This window comes from Taurulus bubalis (assembly GCF_910589615.1).
Source record: "Taurulus bubalis genome assembly, chromosome: 18".
In the NCBI taxonomy this organism is placed as follows: Eukaryota; Metazoa; Chordata; class Actinopteri; order Perciformes; family Cottidae; genus Taurulus; species Taurulus bubalis.
The window spans coordinates 21,242,692-21,258,201 of NC_136606.1; the positions used below are offsets into that span (position 1 = coordinate 21,242,692).

Sequence of the window (15,510 nt, forward strand, 5' to 3'; positions counted from 1 at the left end):
GCATAACAGCGTTGAACACAGCGTTGACAGGCGACGGCTTCTTTAAGGGACGTCAAAGATAAAACAAGGTTGTTTAAATTAGTTTGAGTCCGTTTTCAAGACCAAACTGTAATGAATGTGAGCTCATTTGATTTGTCCATGGCCCCACAGTCTGAACAATCCCTCGCTCCTCAACGCCATGCTGCCGAGGTAATTAATAATTCAAGAGCACAGATCTGTAATTCATGCATATGATTTATTCATTTGCCATGCAAATGTTTTGGGGGGTTTGTGTGACACCTGCATTCAGCGCCACGCAGAGAGAGGGGAGAAGTGCAGGCGACACGGTAGCAGACGTCGTCTTGTTTTAAAGGGAAAAGACATCAGAGTGGAGGAGCTCTGCTGCATATGTGAGTGACTGTGAGCCGTTAGTGACTTCAGAGGGAGCTGAAGTCTGATAAATGTCCTGAACTGACCCGCTGTCCTCTGAAGACTTCAAGTATGAGATGGAAACTAATCCGGAGGTGTGCAGTCAGACAGAAGTGAGCTCACCTCCCTCCTGTGTCCCGCTGTGCATCACACACCGGAATCCCGGGCCAAACTGTCGGCGGTTGTGTTGCATTGTGGGTGATGTACGCACCCGGCTTTGAAAAGTAATACTCTTTTAAAAGCAGGACACACTAGTGCATGTCTCGAGTGTCAAGAATATGATGAGCAGCAGCCATTTCTGAAATTGATATTTTATTTAGGTATTTTTACAGTTTAACAAGAAATACAACCTTCAAAAGTAAGAAAGAATATAAGAAATGAACCGTGCATCTGGCCAAGTAGGGCCATAAGGAGAGAACATTAAAATAAAAAAAAGTTTAAGCAGGTAAATAAGTAAAAATAAGAAAACAAAACAATCAAAACAACCATGCAACACTTCAACAACATTGTCAGTCAATCGTGTCCAACAAACAGAAATATAATACAAAATATATTCAAAGAGTTCTATTCACAGGGTTTCTTTAACTGATTTAAATGTGGTTGCATCTTGGTGAAACATAGTGCTTGTCATTTTAAGAGATACTGAGTCACCTGCCAATGTCCTTATTTTGACATATATTTGGTCCATTTTGTCCATCTATATCCATATATGCCCTATGAACAGCAGCCATTTAACGGCAACAACCTCTCCGTGTGTCCTCAGATGACGAGGAGATCTCCCTGCTCATGGAGGCAGCCGGTCCGGAGGGGGTTAACGACAGCCACGCCGCCGACGCCCCCGACGATGACACGCTAAGCGTGGGACCCGACATGCCCGACCTCCCGCTGGACGACCCCCACGACCCCGAGGCCTCGGCGGCGCCGGCCTCCGCAGCGGAAGCCCCCCGACCGGAGGAGCCCCTTCCTGCCGAGACGGAGGAGCCCGAGGCCACGCCGGGGGAGCGAGAAGCTCCGGAGGAGGAGGAGGAGAGCACGGTGAGGGAGGGGCCCCCGTCTGCGGAGCCACAGGTGGAGCAGGAGGAGGCGGCCCCGGCTGAACAGCAGGAGGAGAGCAGTGGAAAGGAGGTGGAGGAGGTGGAGGGGGAGGAGCAAGGAGCAGAGTCTTCGCCACAAGCTGAGGATGAGGCGACAGTAGAAGAAGAAGAGCAGGCTGGGGAGGAAACACAGCCAAAGCCAGACTCTGACCTTCCTGTAATAAAATCAGCGAGCAGTGGGGGCGTTTCTATGGAGGCCCCCACCGAGAGAGACGGCTCCTCCCCGGAGGAGCAAGCTGAAGGGCCCCCGCAGGAGCTGACAGAGGGAGAGGACCGAGGCGGCGGCCCCTGCGCCTGCCAGTCCGTCTTCTCAAACTACAACTCCCACACTCCCTCGCGCCGCAAGAACCGCCCCTGCTCCCTCCCGGTGTCAGAGCTGGAGACGGTGATCGCGTCGGCCTGCGGCGAGCCGGAGACGCCCCGGTCCCACTACATCCGGATCCACCACCTCCTCCACAGCCTCCCCTCGGCCCAGAACCGCAGAACCCTGAGCCAGGAGGAGGAGGACACCGGGGAGGGAGAGAACACGAGCAACCGAGACACCAGCTCCACATCGCCAACACTGAAAGCCTCCAAGGAGGAGGAGGAGGAGGAGGAGGAGGAGGAGGAGGAGGATACAACCCAGTCTCCCTCTCAGGTATGGACAGTTATGGACCGAGGTGGGTGGTGTCGCCAAACACTGTACTCAAGGTACTGTATGACAAGGAGCTGTCAAAATTATTACTGATAACACCCTGAAGTGATACTGCACGCTGTGACATGTTAAGATGTAAACTAAATGATCACACATCAATGCTGGTGTTAATATTGACCTTTCTTACCAAATGTCATGGCTAAAAATGGCTCAAAACTCCATCTACTCTTGCAAGACCATTTCTGAGATTAGACTAATCTACGTCCTGTAATCAGACCCAAATAAACTCACCAGTGAGCTCCTTACAAAGTCTGGTCAGTTTTAGTTTTACTGACTGAATATCTGGAAAAATGCAATGTTAGCTAGTTAGCAGGCTAACGTAAGCTCAATAAATCCACCATATTTTCACGCTAACGCTACGATAGTGACAGTAAATGAGGGCCCTCCTCCAGGCCTTGAGGAGAGTACTTTGCCTGGAGGAGAGTGTCTCCTCTGGGTTAGCGCTGGCTGAAGTTTAGTTGCTACAGCAGCGACGGTCCGTATCTGAAGCTGGCGTCCACTCTCCGTCCACAAGTAGTGTCCCAGCGGCGGGAACGCAGGATGCGCGAGCTAATTCTTGTTTTACTCGTGGTCTGATAGACAGACATTTCATCAAATTCACCGCCCCAAGTTAGCTGTCATACTGCCATTTTACAGCCTTTCAATAGATGCTACCTGATGCGCATGTTAGCGACCAAAGACGAGTTAGCATGCTTTGAACATTGTTACCAGCAGGGGTCACGACCTTTTTAGAGCAACAGTGTAGCTATTACTTCCGTGTGCACGCTTTCAAACGTCATCAGTGGTAATTGTTTTGGGGTCTATTTGTCGATGCTGCGTCAAGGTACCATCGGTTTCAAATTTCCATACGGTATGCGACGGAGTTTCATGATAGTGGGCGAGCCTTACCCAGCATGCAGTTCGACGGTGTAATTTTCTAAATGTACCATGACTAAAGTTCTAACCCAGACACGTGAGTAGCTCAGACCGCTGCGCCCTCAGCTGTGACTGTGAACATTAAAGGTTGCTGCCTGCCGAAGAGCAACAACAGTCGTTACGGCTACGCACCGCCGGTATGACGTATATGGAACATTCATGCCTACATTCCCCTGGGTCCTAAGTCCCTCCAGGTTTAGCTTCCGAACACACTCTGTGTACAAACATCTGCTGGACAGTTGCGAGTGAGTTGGCCAACGAGCGGAGAACAGCTGGCGGCGCTCCTTTTCTGCGTCAATGAAGGAATGTGTTTACTCGGAAAAAAATACCGTGAAATACCGTGAAGCCGCCAGAATCTTACAAAATAATGTGATATGAATTTTTGGCCATACCCCCCAGCCTTTCGTCATTGGGAAGTGGTGATTTACTTTGTCCACTTTTAGCATATTTCCAATGGTGCAGTGGTTGGACTCAGACAATCGATGCTGATGACTTTCCATGACGTCCATACTTGTGAGCTTAAAGGTTTGTGTCCCTGCAGGTCCCAGAGTGTCCGGGCCCCTGCTGCCGCCGCTCCCTGCCGCGCAGCCTCTCCATCGAACGTCTCTCTGAGCTCAACCAGCTCCTGGAGGGCGATGCAGGAGGAGGACATGCAGCCATCAGGAGGATCTCCCCCTCCTGTCTGGAGAGCGAGGAGGGAGACTCCAGCACCGGAGGAGGGAGAAGAGTCGGCGGGAGCGTCCACAGGCACCCGGGCGAGAACGAGTGTGAGTTTTGCGACACCTCCTGCTACAGCACCTCCTGCTACAGCACCTCCTGCTACAGCACGTCGTGCTACAGCAACTCGGGCTACGAGGGGCGGAGCCGCTTCTGCAGCCACACCCGCCTCTCCTCGGTGGACAGCAACAGGCTCTCCGGCAGCACCGTGTTCTCCTCCCAGGACGAAGACGAGGACGAGGAGAGCGCCTTCGAGTCGGTGCCGGACGCCGGGGACACGCCGGAGGGCCAGGAGGCGGGCGGGGCGGGAGGAGAGAGGAGGACGGGCCGGTTGAAGGAGGCCAGGAGAGCAGAGCACGGGGAGCCGGCGGTGGCCGGGCCCAGCGACGGAAACCACACGGGTGAGATCAAACTCGGCTTCTCATTGGCTCTCTGCTGGAGCCTCAGCTCCATTCTGGCTTCAGGCTGAAACGTGAAGGTCTTCTACGACCGCTGGCCTCTGACTTCATTTCACTTCCTGAAATTAAAGAGCGCTTTAAATTAAAGCAATCACAAATTGGATCTTTACATTTTAAGGTCGAAACTATTGTGAGATGGAGTGTGACATCAGGGTCAACTATAAAATAAAGGGAGAGGTATTCATGTGGAAGTTCAATGAATAGTTGCTAAATAATATTGAATAGTTGCTAAAAGGTTGCTAAATAATATGTATTTGTGTGATTAGTCCAGTGCCACACTACATCCATAACCATACAGCATGAGAAATAGAAATGAAAGTAGTGAGCCGTTATATTAGAGACAAGCTTTTATTCCTTATTCTCAGTTCCTTAGTCAGGACCCTTCCCACATGTTTACTTATCGTCTGGAGCGTTACGTCATACTTCCACGTTACTTTACATTGTAAAGCTACTGAAGCTGTTAAACCACATCAATGGCACTCAGCACTTGCTGCACAGATGTTCCCCATTAAAAGTAATGTAGCAGCTCCCGCTCCATCAGGAGACTAAAGAGACCGGTGACAACGCTGCTGCTGCTCACAGTGAACAAGACAAGATGGCGCTCGATATCTGTAGAGAGCTAACGTAGATCTGTGTCGTAGCGTGCTGTGTGTCCGGCCTCTCGGCCCACAGGACCTTCATACTGGTGTCAGTGGTACTGATTAACACACCGTGTTGAGCTCATCTGCACCAGCTACGACCTGTGCCTGTCGCGCTGGTACAGATGTTCCATTTCAAACTAACCATGACATGAAATAAGTAGTAAAGGATCAGCTCATTAGCGATGTGCACACATAAGACTCTCACCTGCAGCAGAGGAACTCACTGAGCAGCGCTGGTCTGAGCGGCTCCGTGACGTCTACTGGTGTTTTATACTGGATGTGTATGTTTTATGACTGGGATGGAAAAGTAGGTCTCACACACTCACAAAATAGAGTCAGCACAGTGCCAGGTTTGTCCTTTCATTTCCTTACCCATCAGCACACCACCACAACATACTCCACTTGAACGTTTTCTTTCTCAGAATTTCATAAATGAGCTAACATTTATTTAGCTAATTTATTCCTCAGATTGTAAATTTATCCAAATTTCCTCAACTACATCATTGAGGAGCTTTAACAAACCTGAGTCTGCATCAGACGCTGGCCGTGTGAAATACTGTAGCTGCTGTGTAAATCCTTAATGCTGATTATTCATTAAAGTGCAGCAGATTAAGTAAGGACGTGAGTGAGTACTGCTGAGTCTGAGCTATTTAGAGATCTCTGCAGAGTGCGTGTCATTGTGTGAGTGATGTTTGTGATGTGAGGGTTAATGTTGGGCTTGAATCCGCTTTGTGGGCGTGAACTGAAAACACGAGTGATTTAAAGCTCGATGCTGAAGTCAGTGAACATTTATAGTCAGTGAATGGTAAATGGACTTGAACTTGTACGTCTCTTTTCTAGTCTTCCGACCTCAGAGCGCTTTAACACGACGTCATCATTCACCCATTCACACCCTGATGGGAGGAGCTAAGGTGCTACCTGCTCACTAACTAACATTCACACACATTACTATACCGGCACAGCTTGCAGAAGCAATTTGGGGTTAAGAGTCTTGCCTAAAGACACATCGACGTGCGCTAGCGGAGCCGGGGATCGAACCGCCGATCTTCTGATTGAAGGATGACAATGTTGACCCCAACACTGAGCCACAGTCGCCCATTAGTATCAAGCCATCATCTTGTCCAAAAATACCTTTATAACAAGAATAATAATTATCCACTGTTTACTGATCCAATGTCCCGATACCTGAACTGGTGTATCGGCCGATGAATGAATGTGAATGACATAGAACCTTCTTTTATTTTGTCGTTTGACAATATTGACATGCTAGCTATGAAGCTAGCTATGGTGCTAGCTATGGTGCTAGCTATGATGCTAACTATGCCTAACATTACACTCTCTGCTGGCAGCTGCCCGATCAGTACTGCACACTGCACGTGACTCTCAACAGGGGAGAAAGAAGAGTTTCAACAAGCCTTCTGCTACAAAAAGCATTGTGCCACAACTATAGATACCACTCTGTTGAGTGTGTCCAACCCGAGCAGGTCCTCTTCTCGCGGCCGTGGAGAACAGGAAGCAGCAGATGAGAGGACATGACCTCCCTGTGGCTTTGCCTCCACAGCTGCTTTCATAGATGCTTTCAGGGGGCTGGGTTCTTTCCACATAGAATTACTTCTCATGTGCGTATGCAGAGGTGTGGATGCTGCTGCTGGTGTTGGTGCCTTGCTTAAGGGCACCTCAGGAGTGCTCCGTACCTGGTCCGTGTGGGGACTTGAACCGTCCGGCTGCATTTTAATTTGTATTTGTTTTGAAACAGGCAATATCGTTTCAGTTTAGGTACGCTCTTCTTGAAGGATACCATTTTTATTTTCTCATTTCTTTACATTGCTTATTTCTGTTTGTTTCTGTTGACACTATAAACTCACAAAACACAAAATAACATGATAATTCATGTTGATTCATAATGAATAATGTGAGATTACTATTTCTTATTTCATGGGCAATTGGGGATTTTTTTGGGGTGATGCGTATCCAATACAACAACATGTGCATGTGAACCGTGATTTGGACGTCGGTTGCCATGGCAACGGTCTGAACCTGGAACCAGATAATATGTACGTTCATCCATAATATTGCATCCTCAGCATTTCCTAGCCTGCCGCCGCCGCCAGCCTCACGGTCATTTATCCCGTCCTGTCTCTCTGGTGTCCCGTAGGCTCCTCCCCTCCCGTCGGCCATCTTCCAGTCCTGCGACCCAGCCATGACCTAAACCATTTCCCTGCTGCCACTGACCAGGCCTTACCTCCAAGTAAGCACCGCCTCTTACTCTGGAGACGCATCCCGACGCCTTGGTCTGCCGTCAGTGTGCTGCATGCTTCAGTCCTGTGTGTGTGTGTGTGTGTGTGTGTGTGTGTGTGTGTGTGTGTGTGTGTCCCAATCACATTCCGTCTCCCGTGTGTTTGCCATCTCATGTCCCCTCCCTCCTAGCCGCCTCCTGTAGGTGGCCCCGCCTCGTGGCTCTCGGTTGGACCTGGACTCGGAGGCCAGAACTGCTGTTTCCCTTTTCACGCAACTTTTCTCAATACATGTTTTGTGGTACAAAAGTCTGTTTTCGGTTTGTCCAGATTCCGAGCATAGATGTATAGCTCATGACGCCTCTAGCTGTCTGGTTACACGGATCCTTGCATCCATGCACGGATAGAAAGACCGTTGGTGGTTTTTGGGGAACATAGCTACTGGAACTGCTGCTCGCCAAACAGCAGCCATCGTCGTCTTGTTTCCCAGCTCAGAAGTGCTGAGTGGATGGATAATAACAGAGAATATTGGCAGCACTTAACTCATCCTGAAACAACACCATTACCGGTTAATATCCGCTGTGGAGGAAACCACCACTACGGATCCTCTTATGTCTCAAAGATGGAACAAACATGTGTTCCAAAGATGTCCCTATGGCTGCTTTCCCACCGCTGTTCCCTTGTGTACATTAGAACTGCTATATTTGTGTCTTCATCAGCAAAAGGTTTTTCATTAGCACCTCAGTCCAGCGCTCAAGCTGAGCCGGTCTGAATCGCCACTAGCAGGACTTCACTTTGAAATAGCCACGCTAACGGCAATGGCATGTGCGACTTGTTTTATTCGCAAAACTGTCTGCAGTGGAGACGGGAACAGAGAAGAGGACCTGGGACCCAGCAGTGAGTCGGGTCAAGCCGGACCATGAAGGGCTCTCAACCCTCACACGCATGTACCGGCCACCCCGTTTCTGGATTTCTACTTTCGGTTGTGTGACAAATGACAAGCATGGGCTCTGATACGCTTCATGGAGGCCATTACTGCTCTTTGAAACCCTGAGGGCCACATGGCCATGATGTGCATCAGAACTCACTCTCCTTAGTGGAGTCTATAAAGACTGAGCGGAGTCACCGGCTATAAATTCCATTGGAAATCTATGTAAAAACAAGGAGCAGGACTACACTACCCAGACCACCTGCAGGAGCAGGACTACACTACCCAGACCACCTGAAGGAGCAGGACTACACTACCCAGACCACCTGCAGGAGCAGGACTACACTACCCAGACCACCTGAAGGAGCAGGACTACACTACCCAGACCACCTGCAGGAGCAGGACTACACTACCCAGACCACCTGAAGGAGCAGGACTACACTTCCCAGACCACCTGCAGGAGCAGGACTACATGTACACTATGTGTAATACTACACAACGTTACCTAGAGAAGTTGGAATGAAATATAAGTTTATAAAGTGTTATGTTTCTGTGTGTAAAAATGTGGCGCTATCATCAGCGGAGATTAACTAGCGTTAGCTCTTCGATGCTACGCTAGCTACTGACGGTATACCGAAAGTCGACCGTGCTGCTTTAGCTTCCTAATGATTGTAACAGTGAATAAAGAGCGACCTCTACAGGAGCCCTGTTGTTCCTTCATGTCATGGTCTGCAGGTGATGTGGTGGTTCACCTCTACACTTCAGCTTCTGTCTTCATCTGTTTAACCTGTTTTCACCTTCTGTCTGCTTCTCTTGGACATTTTTAGTTTTTCCAAGAGGTCGATCGTATGTCTTCAGGGAGTGAGTTAGTGGCAGTGTGGGCTCCGTGCTCGCTCTGCCAGCTTGACGGGGTTGCAGCAGCTATTCTGACTCAGCGGATGCAGACTGTGGGTATTGGCCTCACATTGGCCGCCGGCGTCCTCCTCCCTTCTGCTGTCTGTCTTGGGCTCCATCGCTGCATCTCGGGCTGAGCGGCGCACAAGACGATTGGGAATGGTTGAAAGAAATACAAAGAGTGTTTTCCCCAGACTGGAGGGATAATGTGTGGGCCAGACCTTTCTGTAGCGCTGACACAGTGCTGTGGAGGTACAGCTATGCTAAGCAGCCGCTAACGTCAGAGGCCAATACCCTGCTTCTGTTTCTGGCCTCCATTCATACACTATGTGAGCCAGGTATAGACAGGGTTATGTCTTGTACACCTCTTTTTGGTCACTAACGGCAATGGAGTCACATGGTGTTGATGGTGGTATCAATCAGCTGATTGATCGTTTACTTTTGTGAATACAAGGAGACGGGCTGAGAGACAGACTTTAGCTTTTTACTGGCCGCTGTTTAAGTGTTAGTTTGTTGTATTTTGCACCTCGGCAGAGCAGAACCACAGCGAAGAGAAACGTGTCAAAATAATCACCAACGTGTCGGATGAAGGACAAACAGCTCCTGCTTTATTCATACAGAATGGCTGGAACAAGGGGGGGTTTATTTTGTAATGTCTGCCACATATATTGTTGGCAGACATTATGCCATGGCTCTGTGAAAATGATAATTCCATTCATATATGAAGGTTTAAACACTTCAATTCATCGCCCTGATCATATCCGGCTGCTTCTGCTGTGTCTGCTGGATACAAGTTAACAACGTAGTCAGGCGATGACACGTCTGTGTTGTGTTGCCAGAATGTTCCACAATGGCTTGATAATCAGATTTTGGATGAAAACCAGACGGACTCACTTGTTTTTGGAACATTTTCTTTCTTTAAAGGAGACGCTGTGTTGCACCACACTGACCTGACGCTGTGACAGTTTGATTTGCAGCTTGAGATTTGGAGATGAGCTTATTATCCTCTCACCATTTGCTCCGTAGCCTTGGATGCTTCCACCAATCAGCTGTCCAGAAAGGACCTGGGAGCCCTGCAGGCATCAGCCCATGCATGAAGGGATTAGTTATCCACCCGGTCTTGGTCTAATGACGAGCTCACGGCATCAAAGTCGTGGGAAAGTGAAAGTAGAAAGTCAGTCTGTGAGTGGCTGGCGGTCAAAAGCTCAAAGATTTTGGAAAATATCCGTGAGGGATTTAGAGTGAGTGCATATCAAAGGGAGAACCTAGGTGCTGTTTCCTGTAGTTTATTTAACTTCTGAGTTTTTAGTTGATACAAATACTGCAATGCGCCTTATTGTGTGAGCAGATCAGGAAGAAGCTTCAGAAAAGAAACGGTCACTAAAAAGTAAAAGGCGCTTTGAATGTTAACATCTCGAGCTGCTTGTCTTCAGGCTTCATGACATTCAGGAAAGGGTTTGCCTCCGACTCCCCGTGACGGGATCGAAGAGAGACCATCAGAACATCCCATAATGTCTGACCCCCTGTTGTTGCCACAGACTGGGAAGCTCGCATCGACAGCCACGGCAGAGTCTTCTACGTGGACCACGTGAACCGGACCACGACCTGGCAGAGGCCGCTGCACAGCAGCAAGTGTGAGCACGGCATCCCGCGCTCCGGATCCACGCAGCAGATGGAGCAGCTCAACCGGAGGTCAGGCCGCTAGTCAGCATGCTGCTAAACACGCCTCTTCCTCCCTGAAACTACATGGTTAGGTTGTTCCAACATGCCAATGCATCATGTTATAACTGCACGTCTTTAATGAGATGCATGGGGTAATGTTGAGCCAACTGGAGACTGAAGAGAACCAGGTGCTGTTCTCTGTGGAGACGGAGGGAACCAAAGTGAACTCGAGGCTCTGTGGCCGTCACCAGTGTTACAACAACACACATTTAGAAAAGTCCTCCTGGCAGAAGCTTTTGGTTCCTTCCTGTTTCACAGACGATAACAAACCTTTTGTTCCATTTGCTCACAAGTCATAAACGCAGGAGACAAAACTATTTTCATCAGAAAACGTTTCTTGCGAAACAAAGGAAATAGAAAAATATGTCACTATATCATGGAAAATATGTTCATGTTGTGACAAGGATCTTGTTGTTGCTCATTACAATATATATATATATATATATATATATATATATATATATATATATATATATATTGAGAGAGAGAGAGAGAGAGATAACAAACAGGTATATGTATATACCTGTTTGTTTTGATTATGTTGAAGTCAAGCACTAGCGGTGAGCTGAAGCAGGCCATGAGGGAGGAGTCAGCAGAGTTCTGGTCCTACGGAGGCATTAGGCTGACAAGAGCAGACATGAGCCTCACCAACCGAGACATGTCTCTGTGCAGATCGCCCTGAAGTACTTCACAAGCCAGAGCGTTCCGTGTTCTTCCTCCTGTGTTAGAGGATGACTTGTTGTGTGTGCAGGTACCAGAACATCCAGAGGACCATGGCCACAGAGGAGGAGGGCGGGAGTCCCCGGCTGGAGCGGAGCGGCAGCGCGGAGACCGACTGTGATGCGCCTCAGACCGGTACGGCGCCGGCTGCAGAGACACAGGGTTTAGGGTTGTGGACCACTGACCTGAGGGTGTCACCTCTCTTCTGTCTGCAGGCCCCGCCTCCCCCGTCAATCACCAGAAGATCAGCCATCTCCTCCAATCCCCTGCCGTCAAGTTCATCACACACCCGGAGTTCTTCACTGTGTTGCACAGTAACTATGTGAGTCTACACATCCACCCACGTACAGTGTAGTGTGCTCACAGCGGTGGGTATTGCTGCAGGACAGATGCAGTGGATACAGTAAATTTATTATTCATTATTTATGTGTTAGCCCAGTTTATCATTATGCAATGCTTCCCTTCTCTTTCTATATACAGCCTCAAAGAGAGACGTCTTCTCCTTCTGTGTCAGAGAGCTCCTTTTCAAAAACTATGAAAACCATGTTGCCCTCCTCACATGTTCCTGTGTCACCATGAACACACACACTGTGGTTTATTTAGACTCCCACACACACCGTGCTGCTGCCCCCTTCAGACTCATCCGCAGCAGAAAATAGTCCCAAACAAAGACACATTTCCTCCTGTTTTAATCACTTTTAACAACATAACCTTATGCATTTTCAGAACCTTTTTTAAAGAGATTTTGACAGGAAGAATAATTTAGATTATTTACTATTCCTTTAAAATGAATGAAATGGTATCTTGAATTGAAAGCATTGCTGTTCAGCAGCTCTCAGATGTCACAACTTGTATCCAAGTGGAAGAGTTAGAGATCTATTCCTGCAACATGTCCACAGGTAATAAAACAATGCAATGTGCTGGACAGAGGAGGTCGTGGCTGCTCGGGTTAGCTGTGTAATGTGTATTAAATGGTTGCCCACCAGGAGAACTGATTCATTTCCATGAGCTGTCCCTGTGCTCTGTCCAGGCGGCCTACCGGATGTTCACCAGCAGCAGCTGTGTGAAGCACATGATCCTGAAGGTGCGCCGCGACGCCAGGAACTTTGAGCGCTACCAACACAACCGGGACCTGGTGGTGTTCCTCAACCGGTTCGCAGACACTCAGCTGGAGCTGCCGAGAGGCTGGGAGCTCAAGACCGACCCCCAGGGCAAGGTGGGTCTCACGTGTGTAGCAGGACGCTGCTCTGGAGGGCCGGCGGTTCGCTTCCAGACACTGGGCTGTACTTCAGCTCTGTGTCGTGTTGGTTCCTGCAGCATGAACCCAGAGGGTCAGAGTCCAGCATGTGTACCGTAGACTCACTGGAAGGTGAAGACACTCTCAATGCAACGTAGGTGAGAGGGCCTGTGATGTTTAAAGAGCAAGTCTGTCTGTCTTTAACTTTTCATTTAACAAACACAAGATGTGCACACAACACGACGGAGCGCATGACCTCCCCTCAAGATGCAAGGGTGATCAAGATCAGGGTGTAATGGAAATAATTCTACGTCTCGGGAGGAGAGTTCAAAGGTTTCAATCAAAATATGACAAACAGACAAACAGAGTTTCTCCGGTCAAAACTAAATGGCTCCGTTCGTTTATTCATGCTTGTGCAAGCAGGGAGAAACCTTAACAGCCACGAATCATCGATGTCTGTCAGGGTTTTTCAACCACACATCAATTTGACAGTCAGTTATATACTTTTCAAATGACCATCCTTTTAAGACCCATCTCATCTCTCATTGGTTCCCACTCCCCCACATGTGATATGCATTGAACTGTGTGTTCCACGTCTCCATGTACATTGAACGTCTTCCACGTGTCTTGTACTGTGATCCATCTATAGTATATTTATATATATTTATATAGTATATTTCCAACCAATCCACTGTCTCCACATACATCAGATCACGTATAGGAAGATGACGGCGTCCTTACATCAGCATATTTGTCAATCGATTAAGAGCGATATATATATATATATATATGTATATATATATATATATATATATATATACATATATATATATATATATATACCTTTGAACGTCCTTTTACCAGATAATCAGCATCTTAGAGTTCTTATCAGCTATGTTATCAGTCTTTTCACGTCTTACTTGTAGTTACTCATTATCTCAACATACACATTATTAAACCCATGTTCAATCAATGAATGTATATTAAAATACAGCATATACATATTTTCCCATCACAAGGGTTCTTCTTACGCTCATGGAAAATCTGGAAGAGTCGTGGAATTTTAAAATGGTTATTTAAAAATGTAATCCCAAAGGTTTAATAAAAGTCATGTAAATGTGTTATATTCATGTGTTCATGACGTTCATTTACGCCGAGTTTGAAATAATGAATATGCTTTTAAAAGAAAGACTCAAAATATAAGCAGGCATCTATATAAATGTTTATTCTTTAATCAAACTATTGTCTCATTCATTTGTGTCATTTAAGGTTTACTGTATGCTTTGTGTTCTCATTGTTAGTTTAAATACTACATTTACTCACTTTTTACTGCTTACACCCAGACTTCACTAAATGTTAGTAATGGACATTTGGTTTAAAGTCATGGAAAATTCATGAAATCCACTAGTCAGAATGTGTCTGAACCCTGAATGAATAATAGTAATACAATGTATGAAAATGAAACTGTATGGCGGTACATACGGTACATTTTCAGTCCGTTTTGTTGTGTCTCCCAGTCGTTCTTTGTGGACCACAACAGTCGAGCCACGACCTTCATCGACCCTCGCATCCCTCTGCAGAACGGCCGGCTGCCCGGACACCTGGCTCACCGGCAGCACCTGCAGAGGCTCCGCAGCTACAGCGCCGGGGAGGTGCTCACCCTCACTCACTCTCTGGTTGCATGTGAAACATACAGGTCAAGTCCACGAGTTTGTAGCAAGGAACACGTCGAGCGGAGCTCCACCATGTGCTGAGAACAGCACATCGTGGACAGCGCTGGAGCTCAAGATAAAGAAATCAAGGACTTTATCTATAAATGACGGGTAGAAAACAGCTGTGTCTGAGCAGCAGCGGCGTCTCAGGCTAAAGGTTGTCCCGTTTGCTGTTTGTTCTCAGGCCTCGGACGTGTCCAGGAGTCGGGGCGCTTCTCTGCTGACCAGACCCGGAAACAGCCTGGTGGCCGCCATACGAAGCCAGCACAACTCCCAGCTGAGCGCTCCATGTAGGCTCCGTCACACACTCATCACACACTCGTCACACACTCCGTTGTTCTGGCTCTGCTTCTGACTGCTTCTCTCTCCCGTCTCTCACCAGCTTACAACGATAAGATCGTGGCGTTCCTCCGACAGCCCAACATCTTCGACATGCTGCAGGAGCGCCAGCCGAGCCTCAGCAGGAACCACGCACTGAGGTTTGCTCCTGTCTTCATCGGTTGAATCGCGAGTCCGTCTGCCGGGGTCCAACCTGGCGGACGGCTGGGGGAACTTGTTGCATTTCCTGAGAACGCAGATCACATAGCGGCATGTGGGAACGCGTCCTCTCCTCATTGGTCGGGCTGGTTCACAGCGGAGCGACTGCTGGGACGTGTTATTATCATATCCAACATCCAGCGGCAAAAGAGGAAGAGCAGTCAATGAGCCGTGGTCTGTTTAGAACACACACACACACACACACACACACATCTCTCCTCCCTTGGCAGCATTGTGTTAACTGGCCTGTATTCACTGTTCTTGGTGTCGTCTTTTATTGGCTTTTCACTCGCGATAAACAAAAAAAAAACATTTCAAAAGAGAAATTCAGTCTGCAGGGCCCTTAAGCCCCGCCCACTCGCTTGTTCATTAATATTGAACATGTCGAGTGTTCAGATTGCTTCCACTCCCACACTGCAGGCAGCAGTACACCCACCAGGTGTGAAGTGGATCAGGACTCAAATCCACAGACGTTGAGGTCTGAAGCAGCCGTGAAAAGGCGGGAAAACACACGAGGTGACAATGATTTAGGTCATGTTGTAGTCTGGGTCTCTTGGTGTCGACAGCGTACGACGTCCCTCCTGTGTCCCCACGGGAGA

General features: G+C 48.2%; 1 protein-coding gene across 1 annotated transcript in view; it reads left to right on the forward strand.

The window, feature by feature from the left end:
• The window catches only part of hecw1a (HECT, C2 and WW domain containing E3 ubiquitin protein ligase 1a), a gene marked incomplete at both ends in the record, with an annotated part of 63,924 nt that overhangs the window by 29,540 nt on the left and 18,874 nt on the right, over window positions 1-15,510 (forward strand). The window contains 10 exons of the mRNA XM_079234337.1: window positions 1,172-2,139; window positions 3,653-4,229; window positions 7,083-7,175; window positions 10,522-10,675; window positions 11,457-11,560; window positions 11,641-11,747; window positions 12,456-12,641; window positions 14,180-14,314; window positions 14,559-14,664; window positions 14,757-14,853. Of these exons, the coding sequence (XP_079090463.1) occupies window positions 1,172-2,139; window positions 3,653-4,229; window positions 7,083-7,175; window positions 10,522-10,675; window positions 11,457-11,560; window positions 11,641-11,747; window positions 12,456-12,641; window positions 14,180-14,314; window positions 14,559-14,664; window positions 14,757-14,853 (2,527 nt within the window). The remainder of the gene's footprint in view (window positions 1-1,171; window positions 2,140-3,652; window positions 4,230-7,082; window positions 7,176-10,521; window positions 10,676-11,456; window positions 11,561-11,640; window positions 11,748-12,455; window positions 12,642-14,179; window positions 14,315-14,558; window positions 14,665-14,756; window positions 14,854-15,510) is intronic.